This window comes from Gorilla gorilla, chromosome 14 (genome assembly GCF_029281585.2).
Source record: "Gorilla gorilla gorilla isolate KB3781 chromosome 14, NHGRI_mGorGor1-v2.1_pri, whole genome shotgun sequence".
Lineage (NCBI taxonomy): Eukaryota > Metazoa > Chordata > Mammalia > Primates > Hominidae > Gorilla > Gorilla gorilla.
In genome coordinates, this window is record NC_073238.2 from 47,005,413 (window position 1) to 47,029,077 (window position 23,665).

Here is a 23,665-nt window from a genome sequence, read left to right on the forward strand (position 1 = left end):
GGCTGAGACGGGTAGATCATGAGGTCAGGAGATCAAGACCATTCTGGCTAACACGGCGAAATCCCGTCTCTACTAAAAATACAAAAATTTAGCTGGCTGTGGTGGTGGGCGCCTGTAGTCCCAGCTACTCGGGAGGCTGAGGCAGGAGAATGGCGTGAACCTGGGAGGCAGAGCTTCCAGTGAGCTGAGATTGTGCCACTGCACTGCAGCTGGGTGACAGAGTGAGACTCCGTCTCAAAAAAAACAATGTAACAGGTTGATCATGCCATCTCCCTTGTTTAATACTCTCCTTGATAATGCTGGTTGTGCGTGGAGGATAAATGGGCAAGAAGCACATGGTTTTCCCTTCAAATCTATAGTTATCCAGAACAATTTATTTTAACCAATAAATTTAGACTAATCTTTATTGAATATTTCGTTGTGGTATTAATTAGTGAAAAGGGCCAAAAGGCATGAAGAGGGAAAGGATATTTGCATTGTTCATAGGATAGTAGCCTTCTAAATACCTTTTTTCTCAGCTAGACTTAGAATTTGAGCTGTTTTTGTGTATTGTTGGGATCATAATGTATATTTTTGATCATCATGTTGTGTTGTATAGTTGCTTGGTTCATTCATATAAAAATTGAGCACTGAAAAATAATTGACTATATACATGTTCTTGGTAATATTAGAATATGATGTATCTTTAAATACTCTTTGAAGAAGAGGGAATTAAGAGTTAGATACAACATAGGGAGTTAGAGATACAAACTTTTTATAAACAAATTGAAGTCTTATTTATTTTTTGAGACAAAGTCTCCCTTTGTCACCCAGGCTGGAGTGCAGTGGTGCCATCACGGCTCAGTGCATCCTTGACCTGGGTTCCAACAGTCCTCCCACCTCAGCCTCCTGAGTAGGTGGGACTACAGGCACATCCCACTATGCCTGGCCAGTTTTTTTTAATTAGAGACAGGGTCTCACTATGTTGCCTAGGCTGGTCTCGAATTCCTGGTCTCAAGCCATGCTCCCACCTCGGCCTCCCAAAGTGTTAGAATTACAGGCATGAGCCACCATGACTGGCCTGAAATCTTATAAGACCTGTAGAAGTCTTTTATTTCAATATGTAGTTGGTGGATGAATGAGATAAGAACTATTCTTAATATACTGTAATTAAGTGAAAGAAAAACCAAGGGAACAATTTGTTGCTATGAATGACAGACCATAGCAAAAGAAAAAGGACCACGAAGGAAAAAATTAATAATCTCTGCAGATTCATGATGTTTTCAACATTACCAGCTTCCTTTTGATTACAGTGCTGTGTTTATGTAAAATTAAAGAATGAACTTATTCTAAGATAATTAATGCCAGATGCACTGTAACAAATATACACTTGTTTAAAAAAAAGTTGAATACATTTCCCTTATACTTCAACTCAGTCCCGGATGTACAGAATGGACCACTGATAAGTATTTTTACATTCAGCATTTGATAAAGCCAATATCATATATGCCTTTAATACATCTTAATTACTATTATTTGTAATAGTGTAAGTATGCTTAATATAGACCACAATTTAGAAAAAAATTGTGAGGGATGGGTCACAGTTTATCCATTTAATTCTGTCTTTGTCTTTTAATGTTTGGTTTCTTAAGCTGGCTGCAGTGGCTCACGCCTGTAATCCCAGCACTTTAGGAGGCTGAGGTGGGAAGATTGCTTGAGGCCAGGAGTTCGAGACCAGCCTGGGCAACATAGACCCTGTTTCTACAAAAAACAAAAATAAAAAATTAGCTAGGTGTGGCATTGTATGCCTGTAGTCCCAGCTACTCTGGAGGCTGAGGTGGGAGGATTGCTTGAGCCCAGTTGTTCGAGGCTTTGGTGAGCTGTGATTGCACCACTTCACTCCAACTTGGGCAACAGAGATCCTGTCTCTAAAAATGCATGAACAAGAATTTTGGTAGCTTGTTTTTCCTCACCAATTTTAAGTCACAGTGTGTAGAGTATGATTAGCTTTTGTTTTCAGGCATAGATGATAGGTTTAAGACATTAAAGCATTAAAGTTCTTTACACATGTTGATTTTTCTCCCATACTTTACATGGTAGAAATATTTATGTGATAGTTGTGTTTTTTTTAATAAATGTAGTAATTATAAATTGATATTTAGTATCTGAGACTTAAAAAAATGTATAAAGGGAAGGAAAACACAAAACTAGGAAACTAGACTTTCCTTAATTTATATAATGGAAGCCTTTTTACATTATAAATAAAACTTTTTGTTTTTAAGTGGAGAGTACGCAAAGAAGCCATGATGGGACTTGCCCAAATTTATAAGAAATATGCTTTACAATCAGCAGCTGGAAAAGATGCTGCAAAACAGATAGCATGGATCAAAGACAAATTGCTACATATATATTATCAAAATAGTATTGATGATCGGTAAGTTAAGGACACTATAAATATTTGGTGACTTTGAATGTTATATAACTTGATTTATTGTTTTATGCAAACTATTTTCTTTATGACCTTACACTCCTTCCTCAGTTTTTAGTACAAGGTAATGGTAGTGAGTGACTGGGCTCATTCCCACCCAAGCCATAAATGAAGCAGTAATGTACATATAACTTTAGGGATGGGTACAGGTTTTACGTTCCATTTTCGTATACTGTATTTGAACAGTAATATCTAAAAATATAGGTATTTGTATAGTTATAATTTTAGTTCATAGGTAATTGTGTTACAAGGATCATTAATTTTTTTCAAAGAAAACTTTAAAAACCTGTTGAATTTTACACATTTAAAAACAATTTCTACTGAAGGCTAAAAAACAGTCTATAAATTTATATAAAAAACACATTATCTGAATATAATCTTAATATTTTTTCCATTCCAGGCTAAGATTAGATCTTGTATGGACTGCAGTCATTTATTAGTTAATAGAGCTCTAAATCCTGCTTATAGTCTGAAATGATTTGGTAGGTTATTAGTGGAGACCAAATGATTTTGCCTGTAGCAGATCAGAATGAGAAAATTAAGAAGCAGGTCACACTAAAATTTTAAGAGGCATAGATACTAAAAACTGGATTATCTATGAAACTTTATAGTTGTTTTTATAAAATTGAAGTTGTTGTACTTTTTGAGGGTATGGCATCAGTGCACAAAGAATTACATTATGATTTTGTAGGACTTTTTTTTGGTACTTTTAGCCAGGTCTGTTTTCATGATGATGCCTATGAAAATGCAAAAGAATCTTAAGAGTTTCTTTAGTTTTGACTTAGAAATTTAGAACTTGGCATTTGAAAGGACCTGGCATATTTTAAAACTCTGTATTATACAGATAAAGAAAAAATCCTTGGTACATAATGTGCCCAACATCCTGAAGATGATAGTTGTCTTAGCTTGGTGTAGGGCTGTTTTCATTACATCCAGCTAAATCCTGTTTTGGTCCCCTTCTATCTACAGATAGAACGTTTTGATTTGGAAATCTCATTTCCACTCAGAGCGGCAGGAACTTCTTTAATATATGTTCTTTACATAGTTTTAGAATTTTATATACAACTTTAGAACATTAGAAAAACATCAATACAATGCCTTCTCTGCTTTTTTGTAGACTACTTGTTGAACGGATCTTTGCTCAATACATGGTTCCTCACAATTTAGAAACTACAGAACGGATGAAATGCTTATATTACTTGTATGCCACACTGGATTTAAATGCTGTGAAGTATGTTTCAAATATCAAATTCTGTTCTTTTCATCCTTTGCAATATATTGGATTTTATTGAAAGAAACTACAAACACTTGTATTTTAAAATGTAATCTATGTAGTGTAAACATTGTTTAAAGGGTTATGTCGTAGTACTTGGCTATTTTTTCAGAAAGTACCACTTTAAATATGAGACTAAGCCATTACAAGCAATTGAAAAATAGAGCTGATTGACATGAAATCTTTTAGGATTTGAGTTTTCTATTCATATTGTTGGTGTCTCAAGAAATGTTGATGTACCTATTCTTTTTTATTTGTTTTCCTTAAGGCATTAGAAACATTCATATTATGAAAATACTACCTTTTTATTCTCACTTGGTGTACTGATGTGCATTACGGTGGAGAGCAGTAGGCTGCAGATTTTGTGCTGCATAGCCTGAGCAGCACCGTGTTATAGTTTGACATAAGAGTAAGCACAAATATATTTTTATTACCGCATGTCATTCAGAAAGTACTTTTGGGTGTTTAGGTAAGGTGGCATTGGTGTGTTAGACATGGAAAAGACATTGCTAGTCTAATTGAATCATACTAAGGGTTAGGAAATTGAAGTCTTAGAGATTTGCTTTAGGTTTTAGGAAATGCAGACCCTTAGTATTCCAGCAAATGTAGTTTACAAATATTAAGGGTTAAATATTGAGAAATTTGAGAAATCTAAGGGGCTGTATGTAATTTTCATTTGTACCACTGTTTAATGAGACTTTTGACTTCATTTCTTCCATGGAAATAATTATATTTTCTGTTTATGTTTTATACAGAAATAGTGAGGACAAGGTTATAGAGGGGAGAAATACACATTTTTTTCCCCTACCTCCTGTATTTCAGGCACTGGAATTTGTATTATGTATAACTGCTTTTGTGCTACAGTGGAAAAGTAGGTTGCAAAGAGATCTGATTGCCCACAAAGCTTAAAATATTTACTGTCCGGCCTTTTACAGAAAAAGCTTGGCAACCCTGGTTTAAGTGATATTTTTCCTGTTTTACATATGATGAAATAAATCACACAAATGTTAAGTTCCACTGAATCACAGAAGGAGTAAGAGGGAGCCAGGATTCGCACTCAATCCTGCTTGGTTCCAAAGCTTGTTCTTTTTCCACTACACGTAGTAAAATACATTACTCTCATATTTACTTTTATTACTTGTAAACTTTTCTCTGGAATTGAAATACATCCTAAAATTGTTGGTTTGTCGTAGCCTAATTGGTGGCTCTTTTTCTCATGGCAAAATTAATTGATGGCCTCTTAAATTGGATGAAATATGGTATTTATATCATATTTGAAACTACCTATTGGAAATCATAGTAAATCTAGACTTCTCTACTCAGCCCAACTGTCATTCAAGAGTAAAAATGAAATGTCACTTTTAAGCAAAAATGAAGAATTTGCCAGTCCTACTTGAAAAAATTACTAAAGAATAACCTTATTTTGGTAAGAAAGGAAATTAAATCTATAAAGAAGTAATAAGATTCAAGAATTTGAAGCACTTCTATAAATGTAAATAATAAAGGACTGTAAAAACAGTAATAATACAGTTTCATTTGCAAGGGGTGGGAGTGTGGATTAAAAAGTAGGTAGCATGTAGACCAGTATTTAGCCAGTACCATACACCGCTGCAGTACTATGTGAGATTTCCTGAGTGTCCCTGGAATCCTCCTTCCTATGGTCCTACCATGCCTGGGCAGGGCTGGAATGTCTCCAGGACCTTCTTGCACTGCCCATGATTCTGACTGGTTAACGCCTGATGCCTTTGTGAAAAATTTTGACTGCAGGTGGGTCCTATCAGATAACAGCATGTAAGGTAATAGGTAAGTAATGAGTATGAAGGTGTTCCAAGATTCTTTTGTCATGTTAGGGCAGACATGTTGACTAACTATGTTATAAGTGGGCATTTAACAGTCACCTCTGAAAGCAGTTAAAATGTATAGCTTCCAAACACAGAGGAACAAAAAATAATTAATGAAAACTTTAATACCAGAAACAAAATAGAAAACAAGAAAAATAACAATAAATACACAAAGTATAGTTGTTATAAAACTAAACATGTCAGATATCACTCATCACTTAAATGATAAGTATATTTGATTGAATTCAAAAGTGAAACAGTGCCATTCACAAGAGATATATTGAAAAATAATGCCATTGAAAAGTTAAAAGTAAATTCCAATCTGGACCAGTACTCAAAAGGAAAGGCTTTGATTCTACAAAAATGGTTGGTGAATGAATGGAAATTTATTTGTTTTAAGATAAAATATTTAGGGTACATATATATCATTTTTTAGATGATTTTCACTTTAACCAGCTTTTTGTAATTAGCTGACCAACTGTTATACTTACCAGTATTTTAGTACTTTATGTTTATCTGTGGTTGTTTTCTCCAAAATCCATTACCTTTTTAATTATGTAATAATAAAGAAATCATGTATATATGTTATGAAGCATAGTAATAAAGTAAAAATACCTATGAATCTATTACCCAACTTGTAAACTTTTCTCCCATTCATCTTCCTCCCAGAGGTAACCTCTACCCTTGTTTCATGTTTCCTTTAAAAATTTTTTTAACATATATATGTATATGTATGTGTATATATGTGTATCCCTCAGTGATATATTTTTGCTTGTTTTTGAACTTTATGAAAGAAACAATTGTGTATACAGCGTTGTGTGTCTTTTTTTCTATTCTATTTCCAAGATTCAGTCATAATATTATACATAGCTGTACCTCATTCATTTCACTGTGCTATAGAATTGCACTATGTCATTAATCCATAATTTTATTCCATTATTTTGATATCAGAAATTTGAGTCAATGCAGAAAATGGATGTCTGTATTACTTCCTTTTTTATTTTTTTACTATTTCAAATAGTGCTGATGTAAATACTTTTCAATTTAATATACACATGCAAGAGTTTCTCTGAGGTATGAATATGAGTTATTCTTAAATTTGACTACTTATTGAAATCACCCTGGGAGGTTTAAACAATTGACAACTAAGTCCCTCCTTCAGAGATACTTACTTCATTTGTCCGGAGTGTAGTCTGGGCATTCCGATTTTTAGAAAAGCCTTTCAGGAGATTTTAATGGGCAACCAAGGTTCATAATCACTAGTATATAGCTAGGAGTGGAGTTTCTATGTGCCTTTTCATCATTGTAAACTAGTGTCAAATTGTTTTCCAACATGATTATACTAGTTTATACTCCTACCAGTGGTTTATGGATTTCTACGTCCTCCTGTGTATTATCAGACATTTAAATTTTTCCTAATCTTATGTGTATCAAATTTTCTTATCTTTAATTTTCCTGAATGCAGGTAATATTGATCTTTTATAGTTTCATGGTCCATTAATGTTCTGATTTCACCACACTCCCCACTACTACGTATTGCAACACCTGTTCCTCTTTATTCATTTAAATTACATTCTAGTCCTGAAGTCATTTGAATATATGACTTCGACTTAATTTGAAAGGGACTTAAAAATAGCTGCTTGTCAGGCATGTTCCTGGTAAGAACTTGTTTGGTTAGAATTCCTCTTATTTGTTGAAAGAGCCATGTATTTTATTCTCTGACTACTTTTCTTTGGGGAAGACAGAGTATTTCTTAGATTTCAGACTTTTTATGTGAATCAGTTTTTGAATAAGCTCCTAAGTAAACTAAATATCTTGATTATTGAAAAAGAGAACAGTGTGTACTTCCACCTCTCACAAATTCCCCAGAACTCCTATTAGCGACAGGTAGTAGAAGATGGTATCGGGGTCTTTGTTGTGATCTTCTCTTTTATTAAACAAGTTTGCGTCCAGATAGTTTTTTTTTTTTTTGAGATAGAGTCCGATGGGTGACTTGTCAGTTGGGAGCTAAAGGTTGGAGGACAGGTCCTCTTCAACATTTGGACAGGCCACTGACTAAAACCTGATGGTAGCTGTCTTTTTCTTTGAGTTGCTGCAAACTTGTGGTTTGGTAACAAGGAGATTTGTGGGAACTAATAGTCTATTTAAAATGTCAGGTAACAAATATAAGAATATCCAGGCTGTAACTGGAGTTTTTACATTTGCTTAGCAACAGAACTGCAATTCAGACTAATATTAAATAGAGATTTTTCCTATTGTAATACTGCTTCTCCTAGTATAACTTTTTTCCCTTTTTTAGAGAATTATTTATAAAGGCAATAAACAGGCACAGATTGCCTTGCTGGTTAATACAATTTTATTAAAATACTTGAAAGGATAGTTCCTATAAACATGTTATAATACAAGTTCTTAGAGATGGTCACTTTTTTATTTAAGCTATAGCCATAACAGTTTATAATGGGCTTTAAAATAGCTTGACATTTCATCTTTAATGAGTAATTTCCCTTTTATTTTAAGTGAAAGTAAGCTTCAAAATCTAGGCCTTTCAGAAGTTAGAATGATTGAGTGTATAGGAAAGAGAGAATACATTGACTTTGGAGTTCAGAAGTAATTTTACAAATGACTACCCCGTTTCTTTGAAAATTATTTTAATCTTACAACTCTTGTTAGATTTTTAGTCCTCTGGAGTATGAACATTTTGCTTTCAATGTTTATATTCTTGAACTGTGCTTATGAAAATTTATACAACTTAGTAACTTTAAATTAGTAAAGTATAGCTATTTAAAATATAACTTCTAAGATGAAAATGTCCTAATAATGTTGCTTTTGCCGGTACCATTTTGACGTGACTACTATAAAGGAATTCAGGTGTCCCAAATTTGAACTGGTTTATCTCCTTTAAAAAATCCAAAGGCATTTTTCAAACATATTGTTAAAGGGCAGAATTAAAATATTAAACGATGTTCTTTGTCTATTAAAAGAAAAAGAGTTTCTTATATGCCTCTGTGTTACTGCTTTTTGGCAGTGCTTCATATGTATGGTAATAGAGGTTAATAGAAGTGTAGAATAATTGAAAACAAACTGATGAAAAGTTTTCCTTGTTTTTGGAGATTTCCTTAAAAATTTTTAATTGTGTGGCTCTAATCTGTAACCAAGTGTTTCATTAATTATTCTCTATATGTTAATATTATTTATATATTATAATATATTAAACGATATTATAATACAATATTGTTGCTTATATATCGAGTACCTGTATGATTTTTTTTAGATTTAAATTTCTGCCTGAGAACAATACAACTATTAAGAGAACATCAGAGTTTTTGACATATAAAAATATTCACTTATAAATAATTCCAGACTGTTTACAATTTAAATAAGATTTGTCTTAAGAAAAAGTATCCCCATTCTCTCATAACTAATTCTTCTTTTTATGTTTTTGATTCCATTTCATCCTGCCTGCTACAACACCTTACGCTGTCAGTTATTCCTTTATTTCTCAAATTTATAATTTCTCCAGTTAATTCCTACCCTAATTCGACTACTGATTATTTCTTTTGATCTTGCTGTGTTATATTTGATTCCATTCTTTCCCTCTACACATTATCAGTTGCTTAGTCCTGTGAATTTCATCTCATCTCTGTCATCTCCTTTTATAATTTGAACCTTAAATTATATAGTAGTAATATTCTAGAAAGATTTTTATTCTTTTTTGTTGTTTAAATGTGTATGTTTGTGTTTTTCAGAGCATTGAATGAAATGTGGAAATGTCAAAATCTGCTCCGACATCAAGTAAAGGATTTGCTTGACTTGATTAAGCAACCCAAAGTAAGAAAGAATTTTTTCCTTCAATGTTTCTTAAAACACATGTATTTTAATTACTATTTACCATTGCTGCTATGTGTTAAACAATTCTTTCTGTTTGCAAAAGTTCTGATTGTAGAAGTTAGGATTCCTTGCTTAGAAAACCCTGAATTTTTAAGAAACTTATTAGATAGAAAGTGATAAATGTTTATATCTGCAAAAGGTAATACCCAACATTACAGAGAGTGTGGGTCTATGTACTCAAAGTTTCTTGGTAGCTTTAAAATAAAGATGTAACAATAACTCAGCATTATTGAAAGCATAGAAAATCGAAAGAAATTACACTTTATGTTGCCACTCTAAGATGTTCCCTACTTTTTTGTATATGCTTGTGGTTTTAGAAAGTTTCAATAATTATGTAATTATAGTTAGGTATCTTGATGTTTTTACTTAATATTTATGGAGATTTTAATGTACTACCTAGTATTTATAATGTAATGATGGTATTCATCCATTGGATGTATCATATTTTATCTTTTATCAATCATTTAGAATGATTCCAGGGTTTTTTTTTTTTTCATTGAAATGCTGTATGTAGACATGTAAAAGGCATAATTCATCTAAAAAGCAGTGCGCCTGGTCATTTTAAATTTCCTTCAGGGAAAACAAGAGTATTCTTTTTTCTTTTTCAGTTTAGAGTGCTTTTTCTCAATCTCCCTTCCACACATACACTTCATAGGACAGAGGTCAATGGAGCAGTGTTGTTTTCATCTAAGGGGTGAAAATTTTCACCTTTTCCCTAGGCATAAATTCACCAATTGCTCTACAAATCAAAAAACTCACACCATTTGTCTGAGTGGTTTATAGTGACCCTCTCACTATTTTTTTAAACCTTCAGATCACTAGTAATAAGACATTTTCTACCACCTTTTTTGCCTAATTGAAGCTCACATTTGAGTAGTATTTTTGTTTTATAGGTTAACAATGACCTTTTTGTGTTTTATTGAACATAACCTTTTTTCTGTGATTATTGAGTATATCGAACCTGTTAAAATATGTTTTCCTTGAAAATAAATGACTTAAAACTAATTTAGTGATTTTGCTGTCCTTTTTCTTAAACCCTGTTAAATTAGTATGTTTTAGCCAATAAGCATGTTTCAGTTAGTGTCATAATGTAAGTTAGTGTGTTTTCATTAATAATCTCTGGATAAAGTGCCTCTCTTTGCTACTTGGAGCTCTGTATATTTACCTCCTTCTGGCCAGAGATGTAAGACTGTTTATTAAAATTTTAAGATGTTCTTACTTACATGTATATAAAATTATTTGTGTTTGGGCATTATGGAAATCATAATAACATCCAGGTAGTATGTTAAGTGTATAAATCATATGTTGAACAGCATGATGTGTGAGATTGTGATCAAATATAACTTTGTTTTTGATTCTCACTGTTCCTCTAAAATTTATGTATTTAGTTGGAGCTTCTTCATTCTGCCTGTTGTTAAAAATTGGGAGGGTCTTAGACTTTCCTGCTGAGTCATACATGAAATCACTAAATACAGTCTCAATTCAGCTAGAATGTTTTAATTCTTTTCTACAGTGTGGAATTTTCTTTTTGCTTGTCTTGAAATAATTACCCAGTTATCCACAGTAAAGATGGAGTTCTCATTCATGTGTGATGGTTTTGAAAAAGTAACAGAATGGAGGAGGATAGCCCAGCACCGCTTCGTTCACCCCAAATAAAACAGCAACAATAGAAATCTTACATGTTTCTAGACAGCTGTTAGATGCTTTAAATTCCAAATAGTTGGGAATTAATTCTTGAACTTTATTACGCTTTAACTCTCAGTTCCTCTTAGCAAGCTCATTCTCAATAGGGTTGGTCTTTTTGTGTATTTATTTGATTTATTGCTTTCAGTTCAATGTTTATTTAGCTCAGTACTTTAAATACACTTGCTCAATGACTTTTTTTGTTTCTGTTTTTTAAAATAACACTACTCTGATGCAGTGAATAATTAGCACTCTAAGAAACGTCTTTTATACATGACTTTACATGCAGTAGTACATGAATGTATTACATATGGTATAATGTAATGAATTAATTCACTGAAATAACACTTCCCTGATGCAACCCGTAACTAACACTCTTAGAAACATCTTTTTTACGTGTCAGTCACATCTTAATTGTCTTTCTCCAGTGTCTTCCCCATAAGCTTCATGACCATGCCTTATAATTCTCAGGTCTAAACATTGTAGGAGTTTTCCCTGTTCTTTCAGCTCTAAAAAAAAAAAAAAAAAAAAAAAAACCCCAAAATATGTACCTGTTACAAAATGTAGTGCAGCTGTCTGATTTCTGTTTGGAGGCTAACACAACAGGGTGAGGGAAGACGTGATGAAAGTAGAGAAGGAGTTTACTTCTACCTCCTGTCCAGTTTATCTGGAGTTTAATAAAAATAGATGAAGAAGGTGACAGTAGTGGTAAGAGCATGGGTCTGCAGCATTTAGAGGGTTATGCTTGTCTAATTTTTTGCAGAGTATGATGAAGTTTTCTTGTCAGGGAATTTTAATTTTGCATTTTTTTGTGTGATTTACAGACAGATGCCAGTGTCAAGGCCATATTTTCAAAAGTGATGGTTATTACAAGTAAGTTATTTTAAAATCTGTATAAAATGTAATTTTTATTGGAACATTTTTTATAATTTTAAGTGTTTCATGCAGTTTTGTTATAGGCTATGATAATATAGGAATTTTAAATTTTCTTTAGTGTCTTACATGAGCTAGAGCTGGAGAGAGGATTTAGTACATAAATTTATTTTTAAGAGTTTATTGAAATCATCATGTAAACTTGTAAAAACTGAATCTGTGTTTGGTTTTGCTTGCTCTAATGTGAGTAACTGAAGCTAATTCACTCCAAGCCAAAATATAAAGGATATACCTAATAACTACATACGTAACAGCTTCTTTGAAAAAATATTAATTTGCTTTTTTGCTTTAGGTGATGTTAAGTAAAATGGTATTTCATTTAACAGTAAATGCAAAAGGATTATGTGGAACATCTCCTTTGTTCAGTGGAAAAGTAGGGAAAAGTTGCTGTTTTTGCAGGTCATTTGCTTTTCCTCCCACCTCAGAGGTCACTGTGTATAGCAAATGGATAGAGGGATAATCAGAAACACCTGGAGGTATACTTCTGCTGAACTTCCACTTGGTGATAATGAAGAGATCTTAAGATGGATCTGAGATGCTAAATATTCCAAGATGTGTATGAAAGTAATGTTAAGACACTGAAGATAACAGTAAACCTAACTCACTGGTTTTTGGATTAAGTAATGGGAATATTAGAATGAGTAGAACTTTAAGACCAAAATGTTCTTCTGTCCTGGGAAAACTACTTTCCAGTCCCCTGGGTAACTTGCTAAAGCAAGTTGTTTTGTGCTAGTCCTTTTAAAAAAAATTAATTTGATGTTTAGAGGTGAGATCTTGCTCTTTTGCCCAGGGCTGGAGTGCAGTGGCACAATCATAACTCAAAGCTATCTTGACCTCCTGGGCTCAAGCCATCCTCCTACCTCAGCCTCCTGAGTAGTTGGGACTCCATGCATGTATTAACACACCCAGCTAATTTAAAAAATACATTTTTTAAGAGACTAGGTCTTCCTATGTTGCCCAGGCTAGTGCTGAACTGCTGGCCTCAAGTGCTGGGATTACAGGTGTGAGCCACGGTGCCTGGCCTATCACCTTTTTATAGTTTGGCTATGGATACTGCCTCCTAAAAGAGATCATTCCCTAAGTTCTTTTTTTTTCTTCCCCTATCAGTTTTCTTCCAGTGAGTTCAATATTTCCCAGATTCTGTTTTCAAGGAATGCTGGTATCCTGCAGTTGTTAATAGTCTTGTGAGAAAAAGGGGTTTCATTGTCATATATGTTTATAGAATGCTAAATTGAAAGTTTTCTTTATCCCTTCTTTTCCCTCCCCCCTTTTGCTTTTTTTTTCTGAAATAATAGGCCTTATTGTAGCCTTTATTATGATGCCCATCCATTATGAAGGGGCTGTAAAATAACACTTTCCAAAATTATTTGAAAAAATACCTTTTCCTTAACACTGTTAAACTCCACTGAACTACTAGTGGTCTTTGGAACACAGATTGCGAAGTGCTGCACTAGCAGTTTTCCAGCTTGCCCTCAGGTGCTTATTATGTAAACTTCTAAAAACATTCCATTTATCTTCTATAAGTGATCATGTTTATCTGTTGTACTATAATGTGGTTCTCTTTCCTTGCAGATTTTTTTCTATTACAGAAACAGGAAAAAGTCATACAGAAGTATTTAGGAGGATTAATATATTTTTAGATTCTTAACTATATTAAGTCATTTAAATATCTCACCAAGACATAAAATGGGATTTCAGAATTATATGTGAACTTGAAGACTACATTTACTATATTCATATTTTGGGATTCACTCGAATTTCTACTGCTATTTCGATAGTCCACAGAGTTCTCTCTTTTTTTTTTTTTTTTTTTTTTGAGACAGTCTCACTCTGTCGCCTAGGCTGGAGTGCAGTGGCAAGATCTCAGCTCACTGCAACCTCCGCCTCCCGGGTTCAAGCAGTTTTCTGCCTCAGCCTCCCGAGTAGCTGGGATTACAGTCACCTGCCACCACGCCAGGCTAATTTTTGTATTCTTTTAGTAGAGACAGGGTTTCACCATCTTGGCCAGGGTGGTCTTGAACTCCTGACCTCGTGATCCTCCTGCCTCGGCCTCACAAAGTGCCAAAGTTCCATTTTACAATTTCTGTTATTGGAGATGCTATATTCTAGTCTGGCTCTCTGCAACAGTTAAGAAGCCAGGAAAAAAAGATACCACAGTCAACGTTTTATTAGCTTTCATAAGTATTTTGACACATAGACACATTAGCAGAATAGTATAAAAATCATTTTTGATTCTGCAAAGACTCATTCTTTCCCATGCAGTAATGACTTACCCAGCAGTAACACCTGGATAGGTTGCTCAGTATATGTCACTGCTAGATAGCATGCGTGTATATGTAAACTCTCTGAGTTGGTTTAACAATAAACAGGGAAATACAGGAAAATAGTTCTTAAAGGTAAAACTTAGTGATTAATCTCTTAAATTATAAGAGAGCAATGTATGCAACAAGCTCAAGGGGACAGTAATAAAATTGGCATTATTCAGGTTGACATTTGATGCCTTTAAATATTACAAGGGATTACTTAGAAGTAGCCATTTTAGACTTTCCTTGCATATATGTCTCTTCACAATGCTCCTGTTTTATATTTCTAGAAAATATATTTTTATGTGTGAAAATTGACTGTTGAAGGTGTTTCACAATTTATTTTGTTAAACTAAACTGAATTTGTACGTAAGGATTTTAAGGCAATAAAAGGAATGAAAAATATTGACCTATTATTATTTTAAGAATTAAAAAAATTGATTTTAATTGAACTTTAATTTATTTTAAGGAAATTTACCTGATCCTGGTAAGGCTCAGGATTTCATGAAGAAATTCACACAGGTGTTAGAAGATGATGAGAAAATAAGAAAGCAGTTAGAAGTACTTGTTAGTCCAACGTGCTCCTGCAAGCAGGCTGAAGGTTGTGTGGTAAGGAGAGAAAAGAGCTGATGTTTGAAAAAGCCCCCAAATCTTCTTTATTGTCTCTCTCTTTTATAAAAGTAATTTATATTCATTATATTAAATTTGAAAAATGTCACATAAATAACAATGCAGATAAACTATAATTTCTCTATAGAGACAACTGTTGTTAATATTGTGGTGTATGTCCTTCTAAAATGAGATATTATACATACAGTTTTGTACATTTTACTTTTTCATTAATTAGTCTTTTATAGTATTTAATAGCTCCATAGCATACCACTGAATACATGTACTATAATTTGTTGAGTAGTCCACTAAGTTACACATTTAGATTTTTTCCTACTTTTTGATTACTATGAAGAAGAATATAATTAATATTTTTACACAGTCTTGATTCTTTCTTTAGGATAAATTCTAAGAAGTACAATTGCATGGGCTAACAGCTCATTTTTAAAGCCTTTAATATGCTTTGGCAAATTGTTCTCCAGAACTGAATTAATTTTATGCTAATCACCAGTAATGAGAGTGACCATTTTCTCACACACAACAATATTGGTCAGTATCATTACTGGAAACAAAACCCAAGTAAAAACAAAGAAAAACACAATTATTTTGATAGTATTTATATTTGTTAGTCGCTAGTCATCTGACCATTTTTTTCTCCTTGGGATTATTGGCCATTCATATTTCTTTTGTAAGTTGTGTTTATAATATTTGCCTATTTTTATAGAATGGTATTTATCTTACTGATTTGTGAGTTTGTCATATGGCATTTGCTAAGTTGCAGATAATTTTCTGTCAGTTTTAGTTGACCCTTTCTTTTTGTTTATTATGTTCTTTACATACCATAGTTTCTATCTTTAGGTAAGTCAGTATTTTCCTCATGGTGTTCGGCTTTGCTGTCTTGCTTATGAAATCCTATTCTGTTATAAGTCAATGAAAATATTTATTGTTGTCAGTGATTCTTAATCTGTTACCTGTGTACCTTCTGAAATGCTTTTTAGAGAAAGATGATTCTTGACTTCACCCCAGATCAACTAAATGAGAATCTTCAGAGTTAAATACAGGAATCTATAGTTTTAACAAGCTCTTCTGATAATTTTACTTCCTCAAGTTTGTGCATCCAGTGACTCTTGGTTTTATTCATTTGTATTTTTATTCTTTTGGAATATTTTTGATGTAATATGTGAGACAGGGACCTTACTTTGTTCTTATTCCAAATGTCTATCCAGTTATTTCAATACAGTGTATTGACTAGTCTACCTTTTCCCTGATTACTTGAAATATTACCTTTTTCATATGCTAAATCCTTAATTCAGTCTTTTTTTCTGGGGTTGTTCAATTCTTACAGTTTGTTTATTTCAGCGTCAGTACTACATGGTTTTAATTATTGTCGGTTCTTAATATTTTAACATAATGATTTGTTTAAATGTACTTTTGTAATACTGAAATAATCTGTATTACAGCGTGAAATAACTAAGAAGTTGGGCAACCCCAAACAGCCTACAAATCCTTTCCTGGAAATGATCAAGTTTCTCTTGGAGAGGATAGCACCTGTGCACATAGATACCGAATCTATCAGGTATTTGTATATAAAATACTGAGTTCTCATTGCTGTTCATTAATGTGTACATTCAGGAATCAGTCATTGTTGAGTGCCTGCTATATCTAGCTACACATCCGTGTGTATTGTGTACTCCTCTGTATATATCTGTATTTGTATATGCACACACACACACAGACACACACATATATATATATACACACTCATCTGTACCTGTATATTTGTTGTTATTCTTGTTATTTATTTTAATTTTAAGGATTGGTTCAAATTGTATGAGAAATTGTCAATCTAAGCCTAATTTTATCTGTTAACGGTATACCAGACACTCTTTGTTTTTGTTAACTTGTGTAGTTTAGGTAATATAAATAAATTTTATTTATACCCTTGGGAAACTAGGTGAATCTGTTGCAAAGGAACAAATGATACATTTTCACAGATAATTTGAGAACTGAAAATGTTGTTTTTTAAAACAACTCTCATTTAAAGTTTCAGCTTTGATACTACCTGTGAGAAGTTGGAAACTTATTTCTTTTTATCTCTGCATTCCCTTTTGTGAAATGTGGGAAGAGGTGTTTTTTTATTTTTAAACTTTCCCTAAAATGTTTTCCTCTGGTTGAAAAAATAAAGTACTTATACAATATATATAGCGCATACTGACTTACTAGTTAGTCATCAGTAGTGTTCTTTGAGAGCTATATATTATAATCTAAAATAAATAATACTAATTATTTTTTCATCTTATGCTCAAACCCTTTTGGAGATGTTTTGTTGGGGAAGGCATTGGGCGTAGCTTTTGGTCATTGACCCCTTACAAATAGAGAGACCCTACTTTGGTTACCTGTCAGTCACTTTGGACTCCTCTTGTATCAGTTTTCATTTGAAGAGGTAGTTCTGAGGTTTAAAAAGCAAGACAAGAAGTAGAAGCCTCTATATTTGTAAGAGGAAGACTCTGAATCAGACAAATTTATTAAGTAAGTAATCCCATGCCTTCTCTATTCAAGGCAGTACTCTTTAGGTACTGGCAAAGCATAGTCTGCTGTTATACCTTCTGTCAGTAGTGGAATAAAGATTTCAAATCAGGAGATTATATTGTAGTTCAGTAAGATTATTGCAAATAGAGTTCACAGTATTGAAAGAGGATATCTCTAAGGGATAATATTTCACCTAAGAGGGGAAGAATGGGTAAGATTCTGTTTTTATAGAAGTGCCATTCTTGCCATTGAGGTTAACATAAATTAAGCTAATTTGATAGTAAAGAAAAGAGATATTTAGAAAATGATTGCCATCTATTTATAGTGTAATGTGGCATCATATAAAACTGTTATGAGATGATCCTTAAAAAGCCAGATGGGGAGCAGATTGTGAAAGCCTTTAACATTGAGCTTCCTTTTACTTGATCTGTTGAGAACTATGGATGATTGAGATGATGGCTAGGAGGAGGGAAGTAGAAGAGATAGATTGCCAAGGTGTTTTAATTGTCTATGGCTAGTAGTGGAATGGAAAGGAGACAACGTATTTGAGGGAAATTTTAAAACAACAACCTAAAAAATTGCCAGCTTACTGGATATGGGGAATAAAGGCAAGGAAGAACCAGAAATATTAGGATTCAAGTCCAAATGATGTGGAGAATAGTAGTACCTTGAAAAGAATGAAAGGAGCTGTTTTTGAAGGAGGTGAGAGAGGATGTGCTTCCTACTTGTACATGACAAACAATTAAAAAAATCAAGGCTTATCAAGTTTAATGTGAAACTATGAGAATGGATTAATCTGCTCAGATTGTATAGAAAGAAGTAAAAAGATCATAGACAGAACTTTGGAAATTTTTTTTACAGTAGAGAAATTGTAGAAATGTAAGAAGACCAGGTTATTGTAATGTTTTGAGTTAAGATGGAGGAGATTTTCAGAAGTAAAGTATATTGTGGACAAAGAGACTGAAAACCAGGAATAGATCTTGGCTTTAGGAATCAGAAGGTCATAGTGATCTAGAAGATATGTCAAAACATAAACAATAAGAACAAGTAGCAGTTAGTGCTTTATAATGTGCCTGGTGTTATTCTAAGAATTTATGTTTTAACTAACTTCTTTCTTCATGGATAGGAAGTATTATTATTCCCATTTTACAGATAAAGAGCAGTAAACTGCACATAGGGTGAGTAACCTTCCCACTGCTGGAGTGTGGAAAACAGCATTTAAACCTAGGAAGTCTGTCTCTGGAGCCCACTTGGTTAACCACTACACTGTACAGAAAGATTCTACTTTTAGTCCCCTATAGTAGTCAGTGAATGTCCATTTCATCTGACTCTTCCCAACAGTGGCTGTTATTCTTTTCAATATTTGTCATTTTATAGGTGAATGAAGAGATGTACCCTTTAAAAAATTTCTTGTGTTTCAAATAGAAAAGTTGAACAATTATTAATAAGGTTGAACTTTTTTTTTCATTTATGTCTTGGCTAATTTTATCCCTTTGGAGAATGCCTTTTATTTTTCTATAGGGACTCAGTGAAATTGTCTTTTTCTTATTGATTATAAGAATGCTTTATAAAATAAGGCTGTTCACCCAGTTGAATCACCTTTTAAATCTCTTTGCAATTAATAAATATTACATTGTATAATTAAATGTCAGTCATTTCCTTTGTGGTTTATTTCAGCCTTTGGTATCATATTAATAGCTCTGCTTTTTTACATTTAAATCTGTAATTAGTCTGGAATTTCGTGTAAGGTGGACATAGAGACTTAGTCTTTTTTTTTTTTTTTTTGAGTAAGTCTCACTCTGTTGTCCAGGCTAGAGTGCAGTGGCTTGATCTCAGCTCACTGCAGCCTCCGCCTGCTGTGATCAAGCGATTCTCCTGCCTCAGCCTTACGAGTAACTGGGATTACAGGCATGTGCCAGCACATCCAGCTAATTTTTGTATTTTTAGTAGAAATGGGGTTTCACCGTGTTGCCCAGGCTTGTCTCGAACTCCTGGCCTCAACTGATCTGCCCGCCTTGGCCTCCCAAAGTGCTGGGATTACAGGCATGAGCCACTGTGCCCTGCCCTTGACCCAGTCCTTTTTACACTTGATCCTAGCCAAAAGGCTGAGAAGGGATGACCCAGTCTTTTTCAAAGGCACATGGTAGATAGTTGTATGAACTCCATTTACAGAAAAATTGATTCTCATTTGATTTGAGGTGTTGCTTTATTATAGCATAAATTCTTACATGGTTTGGATCCTTGCTGGATTCCCTTTGGTTCTTTAGTCTTCTGAGGTTGTGATACATTAGAGGAAGTTCTTTCATCCCTCCTTCCGTAAAATTTATTGGCTGTTCCTAAGCACTAATTAATTCTTCCATATGAGACTTAGTATGTACCTGTGGAATCTTGTCCCATACCAAATGACATGGAGATTCTGTACATTACAACTTTTTAGTTATTTTTTTATATTTTGACTTGTTATTGTGAATAGATTTCCCCTCTCTGTTTTTTTAGGTAGTTTTTGCTGATACAGAAAAGTGCTATTGATTTTTGAGTGTTTTGTTTTACCCCACTGAATTCTTAGTATTTTAAAATAGTTTTTCAGTTGATTTTCTTTGATCTTTCAGGTAGGTGCTTTCCCATAGATTTTCGTATGCCTGGCTGTTAGTAGTTCAGTTGTCCTTCCTCAGAAATCCCTTTCCTAATTACCCTGGCTATGGAACTTTTCTTCTTGTTGTGGCCTTTTTTTGTATTCCGTCTTGTTCTCTGATGATCTTTTTAATGTGTTTGTTAACTTATTTTTTACTTGCTTCACTTCACTGAGAGCTTCATACTCTCAGTCGTGGAAGAAAATGAGTTTACTTTTGGAAATGTGATAGTTTTCATTCCTGCGTATATCTAGGTTAAAAAATCTTGGGGCTACTGAAAATATGGGAAGGATTCAGATTGAAGATTTGTATTTGGAATAGTTGGAGATAAGAGAATAAGCTGATTAGGGAAAATGAGCAGAAAAAGAGAAAACACCCTCAGAAATACCAACTGTTAAAGAGATGATCAATTTAAGGGGACCCTATAATGGGGACAGATATATTTAACTCCTAACTTGACCTTAAATTTGAATATATAATATTTTTGTAGAAGCATATTTACTAAACATTTTAAGGAACATTGAATAATTGAATTTTCTTGTATTTTGGTATGTTTTCTGTCTCTGGTGGTGTTTTTTATAAAAAGGACAAATACATACCCATCAGTATAAATGATTATTTTAGATAATTGTCAATGCATTACAAATGTTTATTTATATTTTTAGAGATAGGGTCTCACTCTGTCACCCAGGCTGGAGTGCAGTGGTGCATCATAGCTCACTGTAACCTTAAGCTACTGTGCTTAAGTGATCCTCCCAAATAGCTGGGATAACAGGCACACACTACCATGCCAGGCTAATTTTTTAAATTTTATGTAGAGACAGGGTCTTGTTATGTTGCTCAGGCTGGTCTTGAACTCCTGGCCTCAAGTGACCCTCCTGTTTCAGCCTCCTAAGTGGCTGTGTTTACAGGAGTGAGCCACTGTGCCTGGGTACAGATGTTTATTTTAAAATAACAAGCTTGGCCGGGCGTGGTGGCTCACATCTGTAATCCCAGCACTTTGAGAGGCAAAGGCGGGCAGATCACTTCAGGTCAGGAGTTTGAGACCAGCCTGACCAACATGGTGAAACCCCGTCTCTACTAAAAATACAAAAATTAGCTGGGTTTGTTGGCGCGCACCTGTAATCCCAGCTACTTGGGAGGCTGAGGCAGGAGAATTGTTTGAACCCAGGAGGTGGAGGTTGCAGTGAACCGAGATCACGCCACTGCACTCCAGCCTGGGCGACAAAGTGAAACTTCGTCTCAAAAATAAATAAATAAAATAAATAAATAAATAAAATAACGTAAGCTTGTTTTTATTAGAAGAAAGCTTGAAAACATCATGTTTCCTTTTGATCTATTGTAGTTCCTTTTCTGATGTTCTAATGAGGTTTTATTGTATGTCTGTTACCTAGGTATTCTTACACCTTTTAGGAGGAGGCCTAGGTATATTTCTGACTTTGACAGCTGTGCCTGACACACAGTAATGTTTGGTAAATAGTTTGGAAGTGCTTAATGTTTCCTTTATCCTTTTTTATTTCTGTGTATATTGTTCTACTTGCTGGACTAGTGATCAGTTTTAGATAATTAAAAATAATTTGTCATTTATGTGTTTGGGCTCAGACCTGCCATGGAAAAGATGATAAAGATATTGATAGCATTAATAAAGAGCAAATTGAATAACATTTTGACCTCATTTGAATGGGCAAGGGAAAAGAATTGTTTTTGAAAAGAAGCATCTGAAAATACTATAGTTGTTTTGCAGTAGTGTTAAAAACCAGCTATATCAAATTTGTATTTGGTTCGGATATGTATATATGTATGTGCACATATATGTAACACAGGATTATTTTTCTTAGACATTGCTAGTAACATTTGAAAAAGTGACTTTTTTGGTCATATTTTAGTGCTCTTATTAAACAAGTGAACAAATCAATAGATGGAACAGCAGATGATGAAGATGAGGGTGTTCCAACTGATCAAGCCATCAGAGCAGGTCTTGAACTGCTTAAGGTAAGTATCTATTTAAAATTAAGTGCCTAATTAGATATCTGTTTAACATATACAGTTTATATTATTTGTTCTTGATGTTTTCTTCTTAAGTTTGTATAATCCAAAGTAAAATTTTCTCAGTTGTTTTAGATGATTTAGAAGTTGTATATTTATTCTTACATGTAATCTGATTATTTTGGGGTTTAAATGCTATAATCTAGCCTAGTACTAATTATATTAAAATAGTGGAGTATAATTCAGGGTGTCATTAGTGAGCAAAGAAGGTACAACTCTACTGTAGAATGAGCCAAATTCTTTCTAAAACTTATTTTTTTTGTTTCATAAAATATTCTGTCTTTTACTGATTGTAAAAATATTAGTTCATTATTGACAACTTTAGAATATATAAAATTATAAAAAACATAGGTTGATCATACATAAACATTAGTTTCTTTTGTTTCCTTTTAATCTTCAACAAATGCATAGTTGGGATCATTGAGATCAAACTGAATATACAATTTTGTATCCCTAACTATTTTCCCTTATTAAAGTATAAGCATTTTTCTGGTGTTTTTCAAGAGTTTTTTTTTTAAGAGTGTCTAAAGCAGATCTGGTTTTTGGCTGTCATTTAGTAGCTGTCTGCCTTTGACCACATTACTTGCCTCATTTCCTCATATGAAATCGAGATAATAATAAAGTACTTGTCTTGCAAAGGACGTTAAAGCTTGTACATGAATTTGTTAGCACCGTGCCTAGCTCATAGTAAAAATAATAATAAACATTTTTGAAATGGTGATTAGCCCATATTTGGGGTATCATACTATCCTACCGAGATAGGAGGCAGGACTGGACTCCAGAGGCGGAGCTCAGATACAGGACCAAATTGAGGACTAGCTAAAACAAGGGCGAGATAGAAGCAGCTTTCCACAAGACACGCCCACCAATGTGCCTTGTCAGTTTACCATTGCTATGGCAATATCTGGGAGTTACTGTCCCTTTCCTTGGCAATGACCTGATGACCCAAAAGCTACTTCCCCTTCCCTAGGAATTTCTGCATAAACTGCCCGTTAGTCTGTATATAATTAAAAGTAGGTATAAATATTACTGTAAAACTGCCCTGAGCTACAACTCTCTGCACCCTACCTATGGGGTAGTGCTGTTCTGCAGAAGCAGTCATAGAAGTGTATGTAACACCTCCGGAGCTGTAAGACTGCTGCTTCAATAAAGTTATTTTCTTCTACCCTATCACTGGCTTGCCCTTGAATTCTTTACTTGGCAAATCCAAGAATCCTTGCGGGCTAATCCTCACTTTGGGACTCTCCTTTCTCTGTATCACTAGTATTTTCCTATTGTTGAATATTTTGATTTTTCTACTTTTATTCTTACAAACAACACTAAGGTAAATGTTTCTATGTAAGATCTCTTGGTAATATCTTATTTTTTAGAAAACTGGGAGAGCATTACTGAGTTAAAGAGAGTGACCACTTTCAAAATTCTTGGAGCAATATATATTTAAATTGCTGTACAGGGAAATTTTA

The 23,665-nt window shown here is 33.6% G+C and overlaps 1 protein-coding gene across 12 annotated transcripts in view; it reads left to right on the plus strand.

The window, feature by feature from the left end:
- The window catches only part of PDS5B (PDS5 cohesin associated factor B), a 187,140-nt gene that overhangs the window by 98,481 nt on the left and 64,994 nt on the right, over positions 1 to 23,665 (plus strand). For all 12 annotated transcript variants that reach the window (XM_019039884.4, XM_055360563.2, XM_004054355.5 and 9 more), the window contains 7 exons: positions 2,262 to 2,413; positions 3,585 to 3,698; positions 9,328 to 9,409; positions 11,977 to 12,025; positions 14,858 to 14,997; positions 16,458 to 16,573; positions 22,043 to 22,148. In XM_019039884.4, the coding sequence (XP_018895429.2) occupies positions 2,262 to 2,413; positions 3,585 to 3,698; positions 9,328 to 9,409; positions 11,977 to 12,025; positions 14,858 to 14,997; positions 16,458 to 16,573; positions 22,043 to 22,148 (759 nt within the window). The remainder of the gene's footprint in view (positions 1 to 2,261; positions 2,414 to 3,584; positions 3,699 to 9,327; positions 9,410 to 11,976; positions 12,026 to 14,857; positions 14,998 to 16,457; positions 16,574 to 22,042; positions 22,149 to 23,665) is intronic.